The 19,882-nt window shown below is 41.9% G+C and overlaps 1 protein-coding gene across 1 annotated transcript in view; it reads left to right on the top strand.

The window, feature by feature from the left end:
• LOC119161994 (neprilysin-1) overlaps window positions 1-19,543 on the top strand; it is a 90,339-nt gene extending 70,796 nt beyond the window's left edge. Inside the window, exons 12-22 of the mRNA XM_075889183.1 lie at window positions 7,268-7,490; window positions 8,101-8,199; window positions 8,480-8,554; window positions 8,930-9,033; window positions 9,296-9,354; window positions 9,442-9,493; window positions 11,239-11,306; window positions 11,591-11,721; window positions 13,191-13,256; window positions 15,008-15,180; window positions 15,684-19,543. Of these exons, the coding sequence (XP_075745298.1) occupies window positions 7,268-7,490; window positions 8,101-8,199; window positions 8,480-8,554; window positions 8,930-9,033; window positions 9,296-9,354; window positions 9,442-9,493; window positions 11,239-11,306; window positions 11,591-11,721; window positions 13,191-13,256; window positions 15,008-15,180; window positions 15,684-15,783 (1,150 nt within the window). The 3' untranslated portion in view covers window positions 15,784-19,543. The remainder of the gene's footprint in view (window positions 1-7,267; window positions 7,491-8,100; window positions 8,200-8,479; window positions 8,555-8,929; window positions 9,034-9,295; window positions 9,355-9,441; window positions 9,494-11,238; window positions 11,307-11,590; window positions 11,722-13,190; window positions 13,257-15,007; window positions 15,181-15,683) is intronic.
• Window positions 19,544-19,882: the final 339 nt, after the last annotated feature.

Raw genomic sequence — 19,882 nt, 5'->3', positions numbered from 1 at the left:
TACATACATACATACATACATACATACACACACACATACATACATACATACATACATACATACATACATACATACATTCTGAGCAAAACTGCGTTGTATGCAGTGCATACGCTTGTTTCCTTGTTGATTTAATAGGACAGTTTTTGAAGTTGTGTGGATGAAGAGACCATTATAACAAAAAATGTATCGAGACAATCGTACGAATGTAAAAAGAAACACTACACGAGGAAAGAGAAACAATCGAAAAATACAAAAATAACCGAAAACTCAACGTCAGACAGAGGAAGGAGGGATGAACACCCTGCTCACTACAAATGCACAAAACATGCTTTATAATGTTACTGCTTTAACTGTGTGATATACTGTGAGATTGAATTGCTGAAAGCACTTAGGCCAACAAAATTTCCGTTTATATTATACCGTCAAGTTCGCTCTCTAAAGTTAGCATGCAGCCTGAGTAAAAGTACACGTAGAATCTGAGAGCTGTTAAAGTACATGAAGAATTTGATAACTGTGTCCTGTCCATGAAGAATGGCAGACGCCAGCAGGACAAATACAGTCCTGTTGTTGTTGTTGCCCCTTCGCACTGGCACATACCCACTATGGGGGATTGGCCATGAAATCTAGAAGTATCCTATATGAGATATATTAAAAGGTTTATCCTTAATGAAAAAACTAATAATGTAATAGAAAATAATAATTAACTAAAAAGGAATATTAAACTAAACAAATAATTGAAGATTGAATCAAGAAGAGAAAAGGTGAGGTAATACTACAGTGGAAGACAGAAATTTTGAGTAGACCAGACAATCGAGCTTATCTCACCCGGTCACAATCAAATGAATATGCAAATTTCATTCAAAATTAGACAAGTGTCTTCAGAAATATATTTAAGCAGGCATTATTATGACATGCGCTTTGATTCTCGAATGAAATTGCATACAGCATCGAATACGCTCCTGTGGCAATGTCCCAAGCTAAAGGCACCGAAACTTAGAACATTATCTGCAGTTAAATTTAAACCTACTGCTTGAAACGGAACAATTAAAAGTCTTTTCCTAATTAATGAATAGTTTTTACATGTTATAAAGTAATGCTCTATTGTTTCCGTTTCTTCACAGAATGGACACAGGGGGGATATCGCCAGACCAGCTCTGTGCAAGTAAAAGTTTAATGGAGGGACACGACATCGAAATTTGGTTAAAATAACTTCTAACTTTTTAGATTGACTCCACTGAGGTTTCCAGGGGTATGTTAGGTGCTGATAGTCCGTATATTTAGTAATATTTTCCATAATATCCGTATAAATAGCCCATTTTCTATATCTGATCGACACTATGTGTTCCAATTCTGGTAGTACCGAGATCACAGGGCCATCAAGTGTGGCTCGAGATAGTGAATCGGCTATTTCATTCAACCGTATGCCACAGTGTCCCGGGACCCAGACTAACTTCAGGAACTTCACATGAGGTGGAACTAATGTTTGTAATGTCGCTAGAGCTCTTGATTGTTCTGAAGCTGTGAGAGTAGTACACAGCGAAAGAGAATCAGTAATTATCATTGCACTCTCTTCGTTTGAAGGAAGTTTTCGTAGCGCTAAAATAATAGCCAGGAGCTCAGCTTCGAAAACCGGAGTGAAGTCTGGTAGTCTTACCGAGAATGACCAACCGAGGTAATCTGAGACGATTCCTACTGCTGCCTTTTCTTTATTCACAGAAGCGTCTGTGGCTATTATGTTCTTTATTTCCGCATGAGCTATGTAGTCTTCTAACCTGTCATTTAAGTAACGCGAAGATTGAAACCTAGATAGTGGGGGAAAAATTTCATCACATTCTATCGTAATATTGTGATTTAATGCTTTGGTTCCAATTACCGATCTGATATCCACCTTTATGCTTTCAAGTTTCTTTTGTACAAAAATAATCTGGGGAGTACGAAAGCGTGGCCAGTGAGCGAGGAAGAAGGCGTCGGGGTCACTAATAAAGGCATATGCAGACCGTCTCGCTGATAAGCCGTAAAATTTCAAGTATGTTTGTACTGTTAAGATACGGAAACGGCAAAGAATAGTTGGTATGCGAGCTTCCTGATATAGTACATTAATAGCGACATACCTGGGGAGTCGCAAACACAACCGTAACGCTTCTCGCTCTAATAGAACTAACGGTTTAATTTTGTACGTAGGGCCACCCGAAAATAATATACACCCAAATTCGAGTATTGGGCGCATGTACATTTTATATATCATTAATAAGGTGTGTCTACGTAACCCATATTTTCTGTTGCTCAACCTTCGCAATAAGCCTGAAGCTCGTTGTGCCTTTGCCACGTTATAGTCTATGTGAGGGCTCCAGTTAAGTTTCTCGTTATAAATAATGCCCAAATATTTGATAGACTCTACTTGTGGAATCGGTTCATGATTATAAAGTACTGAAATTTGAATAGAATCTGCTATAGGGAACACCAGGAGCGCACTTTTACTTATGTTTAGAGACAATGAAATTGAATGCAGCCAAATTTCAAGAGAATACATGTACTTTTGCAATTTTTGATGCAAAGAATAAATGTCACTATCTGCAACGAAAAATGCAATGTCGTCTGCATAAATGTAGACAGTGATATCTCGTTCAATGGGAATTGAGCTCATCAACACATTGAATAACAGCGGAGATAGGACCGCCCCTTGAGGTACTCCACGTTGCTGTTTGAATTTAGATGAGTGACATCCATCCTTTGCACAATAAAATTCTCTCGATTTTAGAAACTCTGCTACCCAATCAACAATATAACGCGGAAAGTCACATTCGTGTAAAGAATTCAATAAAATTGAGTGCTCAACGCTATCATAAGCTTTAGCTATGTCTAGTGTTACTAGTACCGCGTATTGTCGTCTTTTTCGGGCAAGCTGTATTCGGCTCTCTAAGTCGGCATGAGCACACCAAATTGAGCATTCGCTACGAAAACCTATTTGAAATGGTTTCAATATTAGCTTGTCAGCCATCCAAACTTTTATTCTATTATTGAGAACTCTCTCTATAATTTTGATCAGGTGAGATGTTAGAGAGATTGGTCTGATGTTGTCAATGTTAAAACCTGACCCTTGTTTTTTTAATATGGGAATCACTCTAGCTATTTTCCAGTCATGTGGTATCCAGGCATTGCTTAAGGAATAGTTTATAAGGTTGAGGACGTCGCCGGGTGATATCTGGAATAAAATTTTAATCATAGGAACTGTTATACCGTCAGGACCAGGAGCCGAAGAGGGTAAGTTTCTAATTACGCTTGACATTTCGGACAATGTCACTTTTTCGTAGTCAGTCTTTATAGAGGACTTTTGCCAGTTGATTGTCAAAGTCGACGAAAATCTGTTAGCTAAACCTCTTCCGATTGCCTCTAACGAATTAGTCATTTCTTCCGTCGATAACCTGTCATAATCAGAGTTAGCTAGAGACGGCAGAATTTTGCGCGATCTCATATATCGGAATAACGCTTTCTTATTTCTAGGTTTGGAAAGAAAGTCGAAATGTTTTTTGTCATAGTCTTCTTTAGCTTTAGCCACGGTGCGCTTAAATGTAGCAGCAATAAACTTGTAATCTGCCCAATTTTTGGGGGACTGATTATGAATTAGCTGCTTCCAAGCCGCTTGTCGTCGTCTATGATCACGAGAGCACTCAGAATTCCACCACTGGCTACAAGGCTTTCTCGTATCAGACTCAATAGAAAATTCTGCTTTTTTGAACGTTCTTTTAATAACCGCACTTAATTTCATGGCTTTATTTTCATCGTTGTCTTCAGTGGGGGTAGTCAAAGCAACTTCTAGGTCATTTTTAAATTTGGAATAATTGATAAAGGTTCGAGCTTGGGAGTAAGATGGAATAATGGGGCAAGAAATTTCAAACAGTACTGGTAAGTGGTCACTGTTGGTGGCGCAGTCTAGAGTAGTCCAAGATACGCTAGAAATACCCGAGCTTATAAAACTCAAATCTAAGGCAGAGCGGGATCGGTCTCGGATAAATGTGGGAGTTCTAGCGTTGAGGCATGATAAATTATGGTCTATAGACCAGTCCCACAAGCGTTGTCCACATTGATCAGTCCTAAAACCCCAACTAGTGTGGTGAGAATTAAAATCTCCAACCATAATTTTTTCTGTGCACCACGAACTAACAGCCATGTCTAAACATCGCGTGTCTTGTACACCCAGAGGAAAGTAAAGATTTACCAGAGAGAAGGGAGAGCATCCAGGCAAGGTGATGTCTAAAGCGAAAATTTCACATTCGGGGGATATACTTTTGTACGAAGTTTTGATCTTTGAACTAATTTTATTATTGACAAAGAACGCTAAACCTCCACCTTTGGATGGGCGATCCAGGCGAAAAGACCGGAAATTAGGTAGGTAAAACGAATTATGTGCTGACAGCCACGTTTCTTGCAGTGCAATAATGTCTGGATTGAATTTACAAGATAAATACAATAAATCTGTACTAGCTGAATGAATAGATCGGCAGTTCCAATGAAGAATTTTGATAGAACCTATCATTTTGACAGAATTGTTTCGGCAACTACCTTATCTAAAATGCTGTCTTTAAGAAAATCGCTCTTCGATAGGTTCTCCTTCTGGTATTTTTTGTTTTTTGAATGTTTTGAAGAGCCAGTATTTTTGGAGACAGGGGATCGAGTGCGCTTTAGGGATTTGATGTCCATGTCCATATCATCATAATCCTGATCATCCTCTAGTATGTCTTCACCTATCCTCTGGTTGTCTGTACAAGAGGGCCCTGCAGCCTGTACCCCTGAAGGAGATGACTCTGCGTCTGCTTCACTTGGTGGGAGAGTTACGTTGTCTTGGGAAGTATCCTTCATATCTCTTGGTGTCCCATATATTTGCGTCAACTGAGTGGCTACAATATGAGATAAGGAGTCACAAAGGGTGGTGGCCAGGCGATCTATAGCTTTCTCCATCGCTTTTTCAATCATGTCTGCAATGGACACTGAAAGAGAAGCTTCTAAAGTTGCATTATGACGGGCTGCAACACCAGCATATCCCTGGGTTCTTGCCTGAATTTCAGCGATGGCGTCTTTTCGTGAACAGCGTCTGCGATCAACAATTTCCATAATTTGAGTCTCCCGCGCTTTGGCTGAGCAATTAGCGTTATCTGCGCAGTGCTGCTCATGACAAAGACAACACTTTTCTTCAGTGCAATTGCATTCATTTGCAGTATGTGCCTCACCACATTTTCGGCATCTGGGAGCTGACCTACATCCTTTTAAAGTGTGTCCATAGCGCCAACATTTCTGACACTGGAGGGGACGAGGTGACAGTTGTTCGACTCTGAATATTAAAGGCCACGCCTTGATTTCAGTGGGGCGAATCGACCCGGCAAATGTGACAATTACAGACTCAGTAGGGATCTTTGTCTGTTCTACAACTCGTGAGCATCTATAAACTGCAATAGCACCTGCCTCAGAGAACATCTCTAGGACCTCAGCTGGAGTCATGTTGATGTCTACGCCTCGGACAATACCTCTGACGCATGCTAGGTGAGGAGGAATGAAGGCGCTCACCGGATTGGTAGCGAACATCGAGCATTTAAGTAAGTCTTTGACACAGAGCTGGTCAGGAGAAAAGCAGACAATGCCTCCCTTGCCAAACTGCCGGACCTCTGTGATGGTGTGATAGTGAGTTGTCGCTGCTTTGAGTTCCGACTGGATCACTTTAGGGTTTTTCATCTTAATGACTCCGTCGTTGCTTGGGACTAGGGCCACAGGAACGGAAGCGACGCCATTGCGTAGGAACTGGTCCACTGGTAGCTCCTGCGGTGAAAGAGAAGCAGACCAGAGATAAGTCCCTGGTCCAGGCGAAGAAAGCGGCATCTGTCTGGATTGACTAGCCAGAAGGGTACTAGCTAATCAATGCTAAGGCTTTAGATACGCCTATCCAAGAAGATATTCAGTAGAGGCTACTCAGATTTCAGCCAAACCCCCAGAGCAAGCAAGCGTGCGAGCGCACAGCGATCGACAAGTCCTCTATCTTCTACTTCTTCTTCTTTTTATTCTTCTTCTTTTTTCTTGTCTGGTTTGCCCATGCAACCACGCATGAATGACTTCCTTAGACAAGACTAATGCATTTGGATGTATCGCGTTGATGAACAGCGGCGATATCAGAAGCAAAGAGCTTTTCAATCAACGCAATAGTGAACTAATTACCTTGATGTGTGCATGCTCATACCTTCAAATAAATAAATAAATAAATAAATAAATAAATAAATAAATAAATAAATAAATAAATAAATAAATAAGCATGATCCCGCATCCCTCTGCGAGTATGCTTCGCTGCGTATGAAGCGCGCGTCCCAGTGAAGAGCACGAACTGGTTCAGCGGGCAACTGGCGCCACCACGCGATTCCTTCGCGCACTGCGGGCGTGGCAGTGAAGTGTACGAGCGGGCTTGTGTGGCTCAAAGAAGCATTGTCACGCATTGTTTTCTTTACTTTTTGATCCATGTACAATGTTTCAGTGTGATATGCTTACTTATAGGCTTGTTGAACGAGTGGTTTGAGCCTATTAACTTAAACGAAAATGTGAGCAAGGCGAGTAGCGGTATTAAGTATTGAGCACTGAGCGCAGTGGCCTAACAAATCTTTGCTTCTTTTCCGACGTGCCATAGGCAGGGGGAGTTTAAGAACTACTTCCGCTAAGCCAAGAACGATGAAGTTCACAGCTGAACTTTCGCATAAGCACCAGTTGACATGTAAACAATAAATGGTATACGAAACGCAATGCAATGAATATTGAAGCTGTTACATGCAGCGCGGTAACCGTTGGTCAAACGGTCAAACCATGTGTCGCGTCAACTCCTTTTTGTGGCCGTTGTTTTTCCACTCCAATTTCAAGTATCCCTTACAGCACCGTACTACGTTACAAAAGGGGGAATAGTAAAATTATTTCACTTTATTTTATTTATTCATCCTTTGTTATGCCCGATGTCACTGATTGTATCGATTTCAAGCTACATCGCACCGAGCATGCATCGCTGCGTATTCTCTGCTAATTTCCCGCATGATTTCGCACCAATTTTCAGAGTGAATGTACCTCAAGGTAGCTTAGCAGCCCTCAGCACACGTGACCCCCCTTCACATCGGGAATATTCAGCAACGAACGATGCGTGATACCAAAAAGAACAGACTCAATCAAAGTTATCTTTACGTTTGACTAATCTTAGTTCACGATGAACCCAGCCTATGCTAAGTAGTTTGGTGCAATGTGCTTCCAGGGTCGTGGCTAACTACATCCTCTGGCGCTTCATATCGAAGCTGGTGGGCAGCCTTGACAAAAGGTTTGTGGACAAGCAGCAGGAGTACTACGGCGCCATCTACGGCACCCAGTCGACTCCTCCGCGTTGGAAGAGCTGCACGCTTCTCGTCAACAAGAAGATGGGCATGGCCGTCGGAGCACTGTTCGTGCGCCGACACTTCAATGAGCAGAGCAAAAAGAAGGTGCGCCAATGAACCTGATCCTTCGTTCTTTGCCCAAGTCACCCCGATGCAGTATTCGTTATTAAGTCTATATTTTAATGTGAAGGACTGACCTTGTTCATTTTGCACAATTAAAACTTATAAAAGCTACACAGAAAATATAAGGCGGGACGCGTGCGCACGGATGGTGGGGGGGGGGGGGGGGGCAGGAGTATTGACCCCCCCTTCTTCCCTAGGTACATCGGAGGGGGAGCGTGAAGTCTGCCTCATAAATTGGCCTAATAGGAAGATGGGAGGGGGGGGGGGGGCGCTGCGACGAACAATCACCCCGTTCCTTCATCCTGAAGCAGAAACTTGCGCACACCTATGATGGGACCTAAATGCCATACATCCCTGACGGCCCGGTCTGATATTCATCTGCGCTACGGGACCATAAACCAGCTCGCCCAGCTAGGTCTATGGCACCGCACTTCACAGGGCCTCAATTATTATAGCCGGCTCTCGCTGCAAGAATCGCAGTTATTGCGCAAGGTAAATACTCGTGGATTTCTTGAGGTGTTATCAGATAACATTGCCTACGTTTTCGATAATCCCGCGCTTACTTTGCACGCCTCCTTACGACTAATTCTAGGCCGAGGAAATGATCAGCGACATCAAGGCAGCCTTCTTCGAAATTCTCACGAACGTGGACTGGATGGACAATGAGACCAGAGAAGTGGCCAGGAAAAAGGTTCGTTTTTTTTCTTAAGTTGTTTAATTTTTTTCAAACATGCACCTTGAGGTAACTTCCAAGGTGCGTTCTTTGCGAGGGTATGCTACAATGCAGTCAGCTTGCAGAAAAAGTATCTCATATAGCTCTTCTGGCGACGTTATGAAGATGTCAATGTTGGGTTATAAAAAAACTTTGATATATTACAAGTAAATATTTATAGTCATATATAACATGCGGACAATGTTTACTAGTCTCTAAACTCGTATTGCAAGCTGATGTCATTGCATGTACATTACAGGCCGAGTTTATGACTCAGAAGATAGGATATCCTGAGTTTATATCGACGCCAGAAGAACTGGACAAGGAATACGAGGTAAGCACTTTAATAAGCGAGGGCCTTACGCTCGACATACTGATATTTTCGTTTCATTCACGCACAAATACTCAACAAATCGTGTGTTGTGGTTGTTTAGTAATATCCTTCTATAACTGCCTTACTTTACACTGCCCTAAGACTGTGTAGCGATGAAATGATAGAACAAATCATTTGTTGGCGTATTGTTTGTAACTAAGATTTTCATTTCTAGCCCGCAGTAATTTTTGCATTTTATTCGATTACTACTTAAAATCAAGCAAATCTGACAAAGCGTATATTTACACACTTCCATTTCAAATTCAACGCGTGACCACACCTTCGAAAAAAAAATAAGACAAGAATAGTTGTCTAACGAAGACGTTATTGTCTCAGGTAGAGTTCAGACCGGACACGTACTTCGAGAATATCATCAAGAGCCTTCGCCACACTGCACTGAAGATAGCAACGAAGCTTAGGAACAGCGTGGACAAAAACGAGTAAGTACGTTGGAATTGTACGAACGAAGTGGCGATGCATCGAGATATTATTAAATAAAAGTGACACCTGTATAAGCAAACACATTTTGAAACACATGTCAAAATATGAAACTTGAAACGCATGTCAGTTCAGAAGTTACTTTTTCGCTATCTTCAATAATCATTTTAATGGTTACGCAATCAGGACGTCCATACTTTTGCGCATGTTGACTTTCTGGATTCTTTCGGCTGATTTTTTTTGCTCTTTTTCCTGTGTATATAGATGGGTCACCTACCCCGCAGTCGTCAACGCCTTCTACACGAGATCAAAGAATTTCATCAGTAAGCTTCTTAATCTTTTGAGGGTCGATCTGTGACAACAGCTGCGTCATTCAAGTGTATTGTTTATTTTGGCTTGCTTTCGTGCAGGTTTTCCAGCTGGAGTTCTTCAGCCGCCTCTATACCACCACCATTATCCCAAGTACGAGCGCCGATACTCTTTAGTCCTTGTAGCCCTCGTAAAAGCTCACGATGAATATTACAATAGCGTTATAGTGCACGTTTTACATGTTCTATATTTTTTTATTTGCGCAACCAATCAGGGAAAGAAGCTGTCGAATTCACATTCCGTGTGGTGTTCCGAAAACACAAGGAAGTGAAAAAAAAAATTCCGCAGATTCCACGTACCTTGAGAATCGACGTTATGCGAATCATGCGAAGTTAAGTTGACTGTGTTGTAAGTAAGGAAACGCTAGGAAATGATGCTAAATATATGTTTAAATATTGTACTCACATACATATGTTCAACAGTCGCATATAATTTATATAACCAGTTGTTTACACTAGCGTAACGATGCCAACATCAACATGAGTGTTTGCATCAGAAGCAGTAATCTGATATGTAGCGCCTGTGCTTGCGAGGATGGTAGCCCTAGACACTGTTACATAAATCAACTTCAGTGTATGGCGCTCAAATAAACTTGGCGCTAACCCGACATGACGCCTGTGTCATAGGTGTACACGTGTTATGTTTATAAAATTAGATAGCGAGCAGTGGAACCCCCATTGACGTTTCACGAACATTAAGCCGACATAGGGTCTCTTTCCACAGCAGTTCAGAGACCTAGCGTGACTCTGATAGAACTATAGATTGCCCGAAGAATGTTGTGGTTCTATTTCTGCTGGCCCCCTAACATTTATTCCTTGCATTCATCGGGTCAACGCTGCCGATGTATAATTTTTTCTCAACGCTCTTGCCTTAAAATTACCGACATGCCTGTTCTCGCCGTTCCTGGGTAGACAAACTGTCAATCACCTGTGGCACATACCCGCATACCTGTGGCACATACCCGCCATTGGTATATAGTTATGTACCACTCGTGTCCGGCGGAAAGAGTTTGACGACGTATGCGACGGCAATGTCACATTATTTGCCTTAATGCCAGCAAGACATATTCGACAAACCATTTTACCCTCCCATGCTGATTTTTGTTCACTCCAAGGTAAGGGTGTGATCGCGTAGATAGATAGATAGATAGATAGATAGATAGATAGATAGATAGATAGATAGATAGATAGATAGATAGATAGATAGATAGATAGATAGATAGATAGATAGATAGATAGATAGATAGATAGATAGATAGATAGATAGATAGATAGATAGATAGATAGATAGATAGATAGATAGATAGATAGATAGATAGATAGATAGATAGATAGATAGATAGATAGATAGATAGATAGATAGATAGATAGATAGATAGATAGATAGATAGATAGATAGATAGATAGATAGATAGATAGATAGATAGATAGATAGATAGATAGATAGATAAAGTGGTTGCCGTAAGAAAAGAAATGCTTCGCATTTGAACTCTTCTTATTGCACAGTTGTTGTTTTTTTACTTTGAAAAGAGTCACAAATAGATGCGTAGTATATATTATAATGAATACATCTATAAAAGAAGCGAACTCCGAATCATTCAAATATTGTGGACATGCGCTGTCAACGACCTCATATACTTAAAAGTTGTGCTTGGAGTTAAGAGGCTCTTAATTTCTACACCCTTAAGAATTATCGCTTGCGAGTCGTTGCGCCAAAATGTAACTGGGCGACTCTGTCATTGAGCCTTTGTATTGGCTGCAAAAAACGGTGAAGTAAGGTGCGGTGCATCAATGCAGTCAATTGGTTAATTAGCTGTTGATGTCGCTTCTTATTCCAAGGTCCGTCAATTACGGTGGCATCGGTGTCGTCATTGGTCACGAGATTACCCACGGCTTCGACGACAAGGGTATGTACGCAATTTAGTTGTTTTTTTTTTTTCTTGAAGAACGAAAATAGATTTATCGTACTTTGTATTCTTCGCTTATGCACCTCAAACACCGTGCGCATGTCAAACACTAAACAACAGCACTTGGGTATGTCGTTTTTTCGGAATCGGCTTCAAATTGCATACACTCAGTTCGCTATGCCTTACGGTTTGCGAAAGCTTTTTTTTTTTTGTCGACAATTTTCAGGAAATGATCTCCGTAGCCAGAATTTTGTGATCAACTGCGTTCGTGTTACTTGTTCCAGGGCGTCAGTTTGACCAATACGGCAACCTGAAGCAGTGGTGGAAACCTGAGGCGCTCAAGTTGTTTCACTCCAAGGCGCAATGCATGATCGATCAGTACAGCCGATACGTTTTGCCTGAAGTCAACATGGCTGTAAGTGATTATCCACCCGCAATAATTGACATAGTTTTTTTTTTTTCAGGGCAATGTTTTATGCCAAGGGTCAGACTCGTGGCTTGCACATGGCCATGTTCTTCCACATTTTTTTGTACAATAAGTACGCTCGTAAGCTATACAGGTATATGACTGGGGTAAAGCATTGTTTTTATGAAGCCTCACATCTGGTCACCATGTGTTGAAGCACAACCCTGAAATGGATTGTCGGAGCTAACACGAGAAAGATCCAGCCCCGACAGCGTTCGGTTTTCGAACTGATTGTTTTTATTATCGCGCTGCACCCGCCGTGCGGCCCACTACTACTTCCTTGACGAGGGCCGCAGCGCTACAGAAGTATTTCAGAATTGTCGTCTAGATTTTATACTCTTTTTGGATATCGGAATTGACATGTTGGATAAAATACTGGCCCCAAATCTTTCTCAGAAAGGACACGTATATCAGATGCGGGAAAAGTTTTTTTTTTCTTTTCAATTGTGCGGTTTGCTGACAATGGTAGGGTTGTCTGACCTTCACTCTTATATTCGTCACTGACTTTGCCCTAGCGGTGCTCAAGCCTATGTATACGCTTCGCTGTCTGAGATGAATTTGAGACCCCTGCCCCATCCTAACGGTCAAGCTGCACTGGTAAATGCTCTGGTGAATGGTACGACGTGACAGTCATGCTGCGATGAAAAATATGTACCGTATAAAGGAGGGCCAAGGTGATATACTCTACACAGCCCGGTCCGCATTTAGCGCCTTCTCAGTGACACAGTTTTGAAGGAAAGGGCGGTTACTTTAGATGATGCCTGCCATTCGTCATCCCATGCAACATGCAGCGCAGAATGCAATCACGAGGTGCACCAGAAAACATTTAGTAGTACATCCAGGTAGCATAAACACAAAGATAGCTCAGCGCATGAGTCTATAAGAAAGATAGCTAGATTTAAGACACCGAAGATAAACTTGTGCTCAAACGAACACAGGTGCTTAGAATTAGAGATCCGTGATACACTCGGAATTTTCTGCATCACAAAGACGAGTAATTATTCAGGCACATTTACAGGGTGCTAACGCGCCAGCGGTGCGAAGACTGAGAAAACAACGCAGCCTGGTGGCGTTCCCCTTCTTAATCTCTTCTCTTCATTCTAACATCAGTCTTCTTCAGCAACATCTATCCCACATCCTTGGTGTACAATACTATACGTGTGTACGTCTGTTCTTGTATATAGTGTGTTGCTTGTGAGTGCAGCTGACTTGTACCTTGCAGCATGTTGAAAGCTGAGAAGTACGTACATGCTTTGAATCGCAATTAAAATAATTGGAAAGCAGCGGAACGTAGATCTAAGCTAAAACGCGAACTTCTTAAGCTTTCTGTTATATTGATTTCGCACATATCGTGAGCTCTCACTGACATCAGTTGTGATCAAAGTCTCTGACCTGCGCGTCTGTGGTGCTGTGTCCAGGTCAACGGTGTGAATACCCAAGGGGAAAACATCGCTGACAATGGAGGTGTCAAGCAAGCGTTCAAGGTAAGCGTTGGTCTTTCTCCTCTTTTCAATTTAACGGGTAGCAAGATTGGGTTATCCAATAACGTAATTTCACTTTCAAAGGTACAGCTAGAAAATTCAGCAGGCTAAATTATAGCACAAAAAAGTGTAACTTGAACTTCTCGTGTAAGGTGTTCTTCATGTAGGAACAAAAAAAAAGTTAAGGTAGTTACGAAAATAAAAATATTAAGCCGTAACACAGATATGTTCGTTCCGAGCCGTCAATCGAACCAACACCTTCGATTACACCATCTCCCACTAGAGGAAACCATGAGCGGCATACCATGCATGGCATGGGTTGACTAAGTCCCGTTCATCACGTGTCCCTTGCCTGATGTTAACGCGTCCTTTCAAGTGGAGCACTGTATTTTCTGATGCTATTACTGGCCCCGAACTCTTCTTGGAGCATACCACGCGGGTTCATCGCCATGCCACGCGGGAGCACGTGGGCCCATAGCGCGTCGGCAAAATCTCCTTCCCCGACGCCATCACGTGATTGCTGAGAGAGTGTAAGGGGGAGAGGCCACAGCCTCTTGCACAACCACTTACGCAGGCCTGAATGAGTTAGCGCCTGCCAGAGCATTCTGACTAGGATACAACGCGTTAGTTCATCGCACGTCCGCAGAATCTCGTTCCCCAACGCCATCACATGATTGCTGAAAGAGTGTAAGGGGGAGAGTCCACAGTGTTACCAGCCCTTTACACAAGCCGGTACGTGCTAATGCGTGAGCACGTTTTGCCAAGGCTTGGACCAGCTGTTGCACATGCGCTGTAAGGGGAGCCACGCACAATTTAACTCCCCCTTAGGCTGCTTTGCATCGAAACGTTGTTCAAAACATGCAACGGCTTTCAATAAAGTTGCGGACAATAGTTTAGCTGTACCGCTGGGAGCCAAATGTGAGAAACGGAAAGTAGAGTATCATGTCTTCAAAAGATCTACTCACCTGAACATGCATGTAATATGGCACGAACGTGTTCAAGGGTACTCATTATAAGTATTAGTCGCTCGTATGATATTACGATAAATACTTCACATGTAAGTTTGTACTTTAAACCACTGAAACAGCAGGTCTCATTGCAGTAAATAATTTGAGACCTCCCTCTTTAGCTAAAAAAATGTGTATCTCTATTTTGACTTTAAAAAATGTGATTCCGAAAAAAAAATACAGCTGACACTTGAAGAGCTGTTCGTTCGTTTAAGCATACAATGTACCCACTGCAGTTGAGGAACGGTTATAATTGTTGTTTTCCCGCTATGGCATATGACTGTTCACTTTCCCGTCTTCCCCTGTGTAGTTCAGTAACACGACACGTTGACAGCTGACCTTTCTATCTTCTTATAACGTATCTTTATTCTTTATTCATGAAATACCCGCAGGCCCCGAGAGCAATAGAGCGGGGGGGGGGGGGGGTGTTACATGAATGAATGACATAGATCACCGTACGAAATACACCTTTGTTCACACACATAACACAGTTATTTTCACACATAAATACATCTTCGTTCAGCTTACAGCACGGGAGAACAGCATTGAATAAAATACATCTTCATTCGCACTATGTACTTGCTTTTCAGTTAGATTATTCCACTGTTTAATTGTTCAAGGAAAAAAATGAATCCCTTCCTCCTTCTCTTCCTCACCCCGCTAATCACAACGCCGAAAAGTTATAACATTGCGCTTCTGAAGTATAGTACCGCTCGCGCTAAGCAACGTGCTCTGCTCGCTGCCCAGGCATACAAGAGCAGCGTGGAGCGCTGGGGTCCCGAACCGCACTTGCCGGGCCTGAACCTGACGCACGACCAGCTCTTCTTCCTCACTTACGCCCAGATCTGGTGCGGCACCACGAGGCCAGAGCACGCCGTCAACACCATCCGCACGGGAAACCACAGCCCGGGCCGCTTCAGGTGTGCCACACGATTCTAGTCGCCCATCTGCGCTCACTGATCTCAGATTATTCGGCGAGAATGTTTAAGCCAACCCTTCATACAGTGTCAAAAACGCCGAGTCGAGATGCATTCATAGTCCCTTTTGTAGTTTTGAAAGGTCTTGAGGACATAGTACAAAATAAAAATAAACAAAAGCTGGCCTAACATTGGTCTTCGCCAACAATTCACTTTGTCTTTTTTGAGGCTTCAAGATTTCAGCCAAGACTAACAATCACGCAGTTCAGATCCACTGCGCCACTCGTGGCTTGGGATCGCATTTATTATGCTATACCGCATGGACATCCGTACTCATGCAAACGGTTGATCTACGAAGGGTATATGAAAGGATAGGAGTATATTCAGTGAGATCGTATAGGACAAGTGTACTGACAAAAAGGGGTAGTCATGTAAGCCAGTCATTCTCCTGTGCCGCAAGAAGTCTGTTCATGTCCTACAACACTGTACGCTTCTCCTTCACGCAGGGTGATCGGCGTGGTGTCCAATTCCGCCGACTTTGCGAAGGCCTACCACTGCAAACCTGGCAGCCCCATGAACCCAATTAAGAAATGCGTCGTCTGGTAGAAGACGAAGAATACAGCATACCGCATAAGTGTCGTTGTTACGAGCCTGAACTTTTGCACCGGGACTTTTTACCGCGGACGCTCATCGTGCTTCTGACCATCGTCGCCACGACAAGGACACGTCCCGCGCAAGTTCCGTCTCCACGTCAACAGTCGTCCGAAGCTACCCACCCCAAACACACCTTTTTTCCCCACCTCGATCGCTTTCCCAGTGCTCGCGTCGCCGCAACAGAAGTTACACCCAGCCTCGCACGAACGATTCAGCGTTTTGATAACTGCCTGAAGGCGTGTGCTTTCCCAGTCTAAGCCGGCCGTTGTCACAAATAGCTATTCGGCGTGAAAGATGGGAAGGCGAGCTGATGCGAAAGAAAACAAAAAAAAATACCACACTAAAAATACCATCTATGCGCCATGTTTTCTTTCATGATGAATGCGTACGAATTGGCTCAGTTATGGTTTACCCAAGTTTCGTTATTCGACGCTTTTGCACTCATCAACCTACAATCTTATCATGATTTCATTTATGAGGCTGCACATTTTTCGCGATACAGAGACGTAAAAGTACGTAAAGGACGTGAACATTTTGACGTTTTTGCTCTTTGTCATTAGCAGCAATTTACATGTAAACTTACCGTCCTACGTCATTTATGTAACCATCGGCGCAAATGTTGCACATCCTTAAGCGTAAAAATGCGCGCAGTTAAAAGAATTACCTTGGCGGGAATGACACGTCGACCACGACATCTTGTGGTGTCCAGAAGCGGTAACGAACCGCTTGCATCAGTCATATCCCAACCACCATCTCGGAGGACTCGTTAGAAGGCAGCCCTCGCATCTTTACTTTATTTCAGAAAGTGAGCGAACGGTAAACAAATGGGTTCACTAATAGCTTAATGTTCGAGGTGCACCAAAACGAGACAGCTTATTATTAAACATAGAATTAAGGTTGCCCGTCGATATACTTGTGCTGCCAACAAGGGTGGACTTCCAATTACACAATCTTGTTTACAGAATTCCGAAAAAGCAATGTGTTAGGCAAATAAAATGACGTCATGAATTCGTCATATACCAGCGAATGACGTCGATAACACCACAATTCAAAGCACTATGAATCGTTGTGATGTATTTATAGGCATATCGATGGTAAAAGTCTGCTCTGGAGGGCGAAGTCAAGTTTCACCATCACTGGAAGTGATGGACGCATACATGGCGGTTCTTGTTCATGATCCTAAGTTCTGGAAATAATTACTGGTAATTACTTGTTCTATTAACTACCTTTCTTCTCTTTTATTGTACATGAGTTCATACAAACCTTGCCAAGGGTGCCAAAGATACTTCACGTATTCATTTAATGTGAAAGGAAGGAAAAAATAGGTTATATGTACATCACAAGTATGAGATAACCATTCCGAAGTACAATTTTATGTTCGAAGACGAGGCCTGATGAGGACGACCCTTCGATGATGCTAATGAACTGATATTTCTTATTTTCTTGTTATGTGGTTCAGCTTGCCAGTTTAGTGTTTGTGTTCCCGTATATAGATTTAAATCGATGCCGCAGTTAGTAAGTTCAAACGCCATCATATTTTACTCCATTAACAATGTTTTGTTTATAATGTAAATGCGCAAAAAAAAACGAACAGAAACACGAAAGTAGATAAATGGACAGAGAAGGTTTTCGTTCGTTTTTTATGCAGTTACATTATGGATTATTACTTACTCGATCGACTTACCACTCTTCTGAATGTTTTGTTGCTGTGTTGTAATTTGTCGCTTGGTACGCTCGCACACCTAGTCTGTAGGTTGAATTGTTTAAGTTGAAATGAGTATGGAATGGAAAGACAAACATCTTTTTAACAGAGTTTTCTTGTTGCTAAACTTGTACCTTAAACGAGACGCATCACCATTTTTCTGTTATGTCACTTTCTCAAAGTCTTATTTCGAAGAAGTTCACTACTTTGAGGGACTTATTTAGTGTCCTGCTTTCTTCAACTTTTTTTGCCCTTTCGTGATCGGCCTTGGTTAACCGTCCTTTCTTTCTTTTATCCTTCTTCTCTCTCTCCCGCCTCCTACATATCTCTCTTGATTTATGCAGCCGATGGTTAGAAGCAATGCCTTCTAGCCAAGTAACAAAACCTATTTCTGAATATGAGTACGAACAAGTGATCTGCGTGACACTGAAATGACAGTTTGTTTTCACTTTTTTCAACGACTTCGTGCTATCTTTTTTGTTTGTTTTTGTTTTTGTTGTATTTGCTGTATCAGTCAAATTCGCCTCGAAAACTAGCAGCCGTAACGAAAAAAAAGTGGTTATACCAATGTTCAAAAACGTATTGTCATTGGTTGACTTGCATTGTTACACGACTTCAATTTGATTCACAGCATGCTCCCTCAGTTTTTTTCCTGAGATCTGAGGTTCATCAGAGTCAGTGGCAGCAATCCCAAGAACCACGAAACTTGCCTTTCTATGTATCTCTCCGATGTTGCCACAACATTTACGTTTATTCTTTTCCCGCCTTCATAAATTTACCATTTCTTTCATTGTTTGATTTTTTGCGCTGTCATCACATAAATTGCAAGAAAAGCAGTCTTAATTTTTATGTCAACAAGTTGTTATCCAGTTTTTGTTGTTCTTGGTTGTTCTTTTTTGTTATTGTTAAGCCGTTTTCATGTTTGTGTCATTTACATACAGAACGAAATCGTCTATATTATTCCACATATCATTTCCCTTATACATCTATGAATGGGTAAAACGAAGATATAAGCTTACGCTAGTATATACACAACCCCGGTGGCATAAATGTCATTTCACCATGAAAACAGCCCTTACACAAAGCACGCGATTCATCTCCGCTAGTTCTGTCTTGATGTTTTTGTCATTATTTCATTGTTATACATCAAATGCTTTAAAACTGTCAAATAGTCTCCCCACCACGTTTCTTGCTCCTACAATCATTCGGAAAATCACCCGTTTGTAACTCGCACAGTGCGATGTCATACGGACAAAGTTCTAATGACATTTGTGCGTAAAGCGTACGGAAAGGTGGCATATTTGCTGATCATAAAAAAAAGTCACAATAATGTCAATGATATGTGTGGTATTTGTTTTATTTGCTACAAAAAACTGAAATGTCCTAGTTATATGTTTTTTTAACCTTTGGTCACCATACTGCTTGGTTCTTAGCAATTGAAACGTAATGATTTACCTACAGTTGCTTCGTAATGATACTTCAGGAAATCGGAAACCTTGGTCCCTCAATGTGACAGCATTTGGGCCCTAAACAATCACTCATCGCTCATTGGCGATGCGAAAATGTGCCGGCTCCCAAGCAGGCCAGCAGTCGCAATTGAATTGCTGAGCACTGTACACGTTGCATTTACCTATGAACAGACTGGAGGTAAATTAAACGTTTTGTCGTCGTATATAAAGATTCACTAAATTGGTATGAGGCAAAACAAAAAGTTAATAAAAAATAACACTTCACTTTATCACGAAGTATAACGCAGATGTGATTCACAGTAGCACACAATAGAGACTGCAGTTACCGTATACTGTGCGAGATGAACGAGGGAGTCATTCCGGTCATTACATCTGCAAAACCACGCCGTATCCGCAAGCAATCATTACATGTCTGTAGAAGATATACATAAGCATTCATCCACGCGCTTTACAACACGTGTTGAAAAATTCGTTCAGAAACCTTCTTTTCATATGTACCTGTTACCTTCTTCACGTGCAAATAAAGCGCTTGATTTGTTGATTCCGCCTGTGGATGTTCTTGAAAACGGTCATTTTTTTTTTCTTTGGCCAGCCTTCAAGAAATCGCGGACCGTGCAAGCTTTTCAGTTGAACGAAACTTCGTAACTAATTCTTTCAGTTTAAAGAAAACAATGTTATCACAGCGAGCAAGTTGGAAACCTTCCCCGAGTTCACGTCGATTCCACTCCAATAAAATAAAAAATAGCTGTGTTTAACAATACTAAAAAACGTGTCTGGTCTCACAGAATATATGTGAGTCGACATGCTAAACATGACTGACTTCTGCTTCGAGACCAAAGGTACAAGTAGCCGATAAAAAGTCGATGTATGGTATGGTATC

The sequence above is a fragment of the Rhipicephalus microplus genome, chromosome 3 (genome assembly GCF_043290135.1).
Source record: "Rhipicephalus microplus isolate Deutch F79 chromosome 3, USDA_Rmic, whole genome shotgun sequence".
NCBI classification, from domain to species: domain Eukaryota; kingdom Metazoa; phylum Arthropoda; class Arachnida; order Ixodida; family Ixodidae; genus Rhipicephalus; species Rhipicephalus microplus.
The sequence above is the reverse complement of the archived record's forward strand: the minus strand, read 5'-3'. Positions and strand labels throughout refer to the sequence as shown.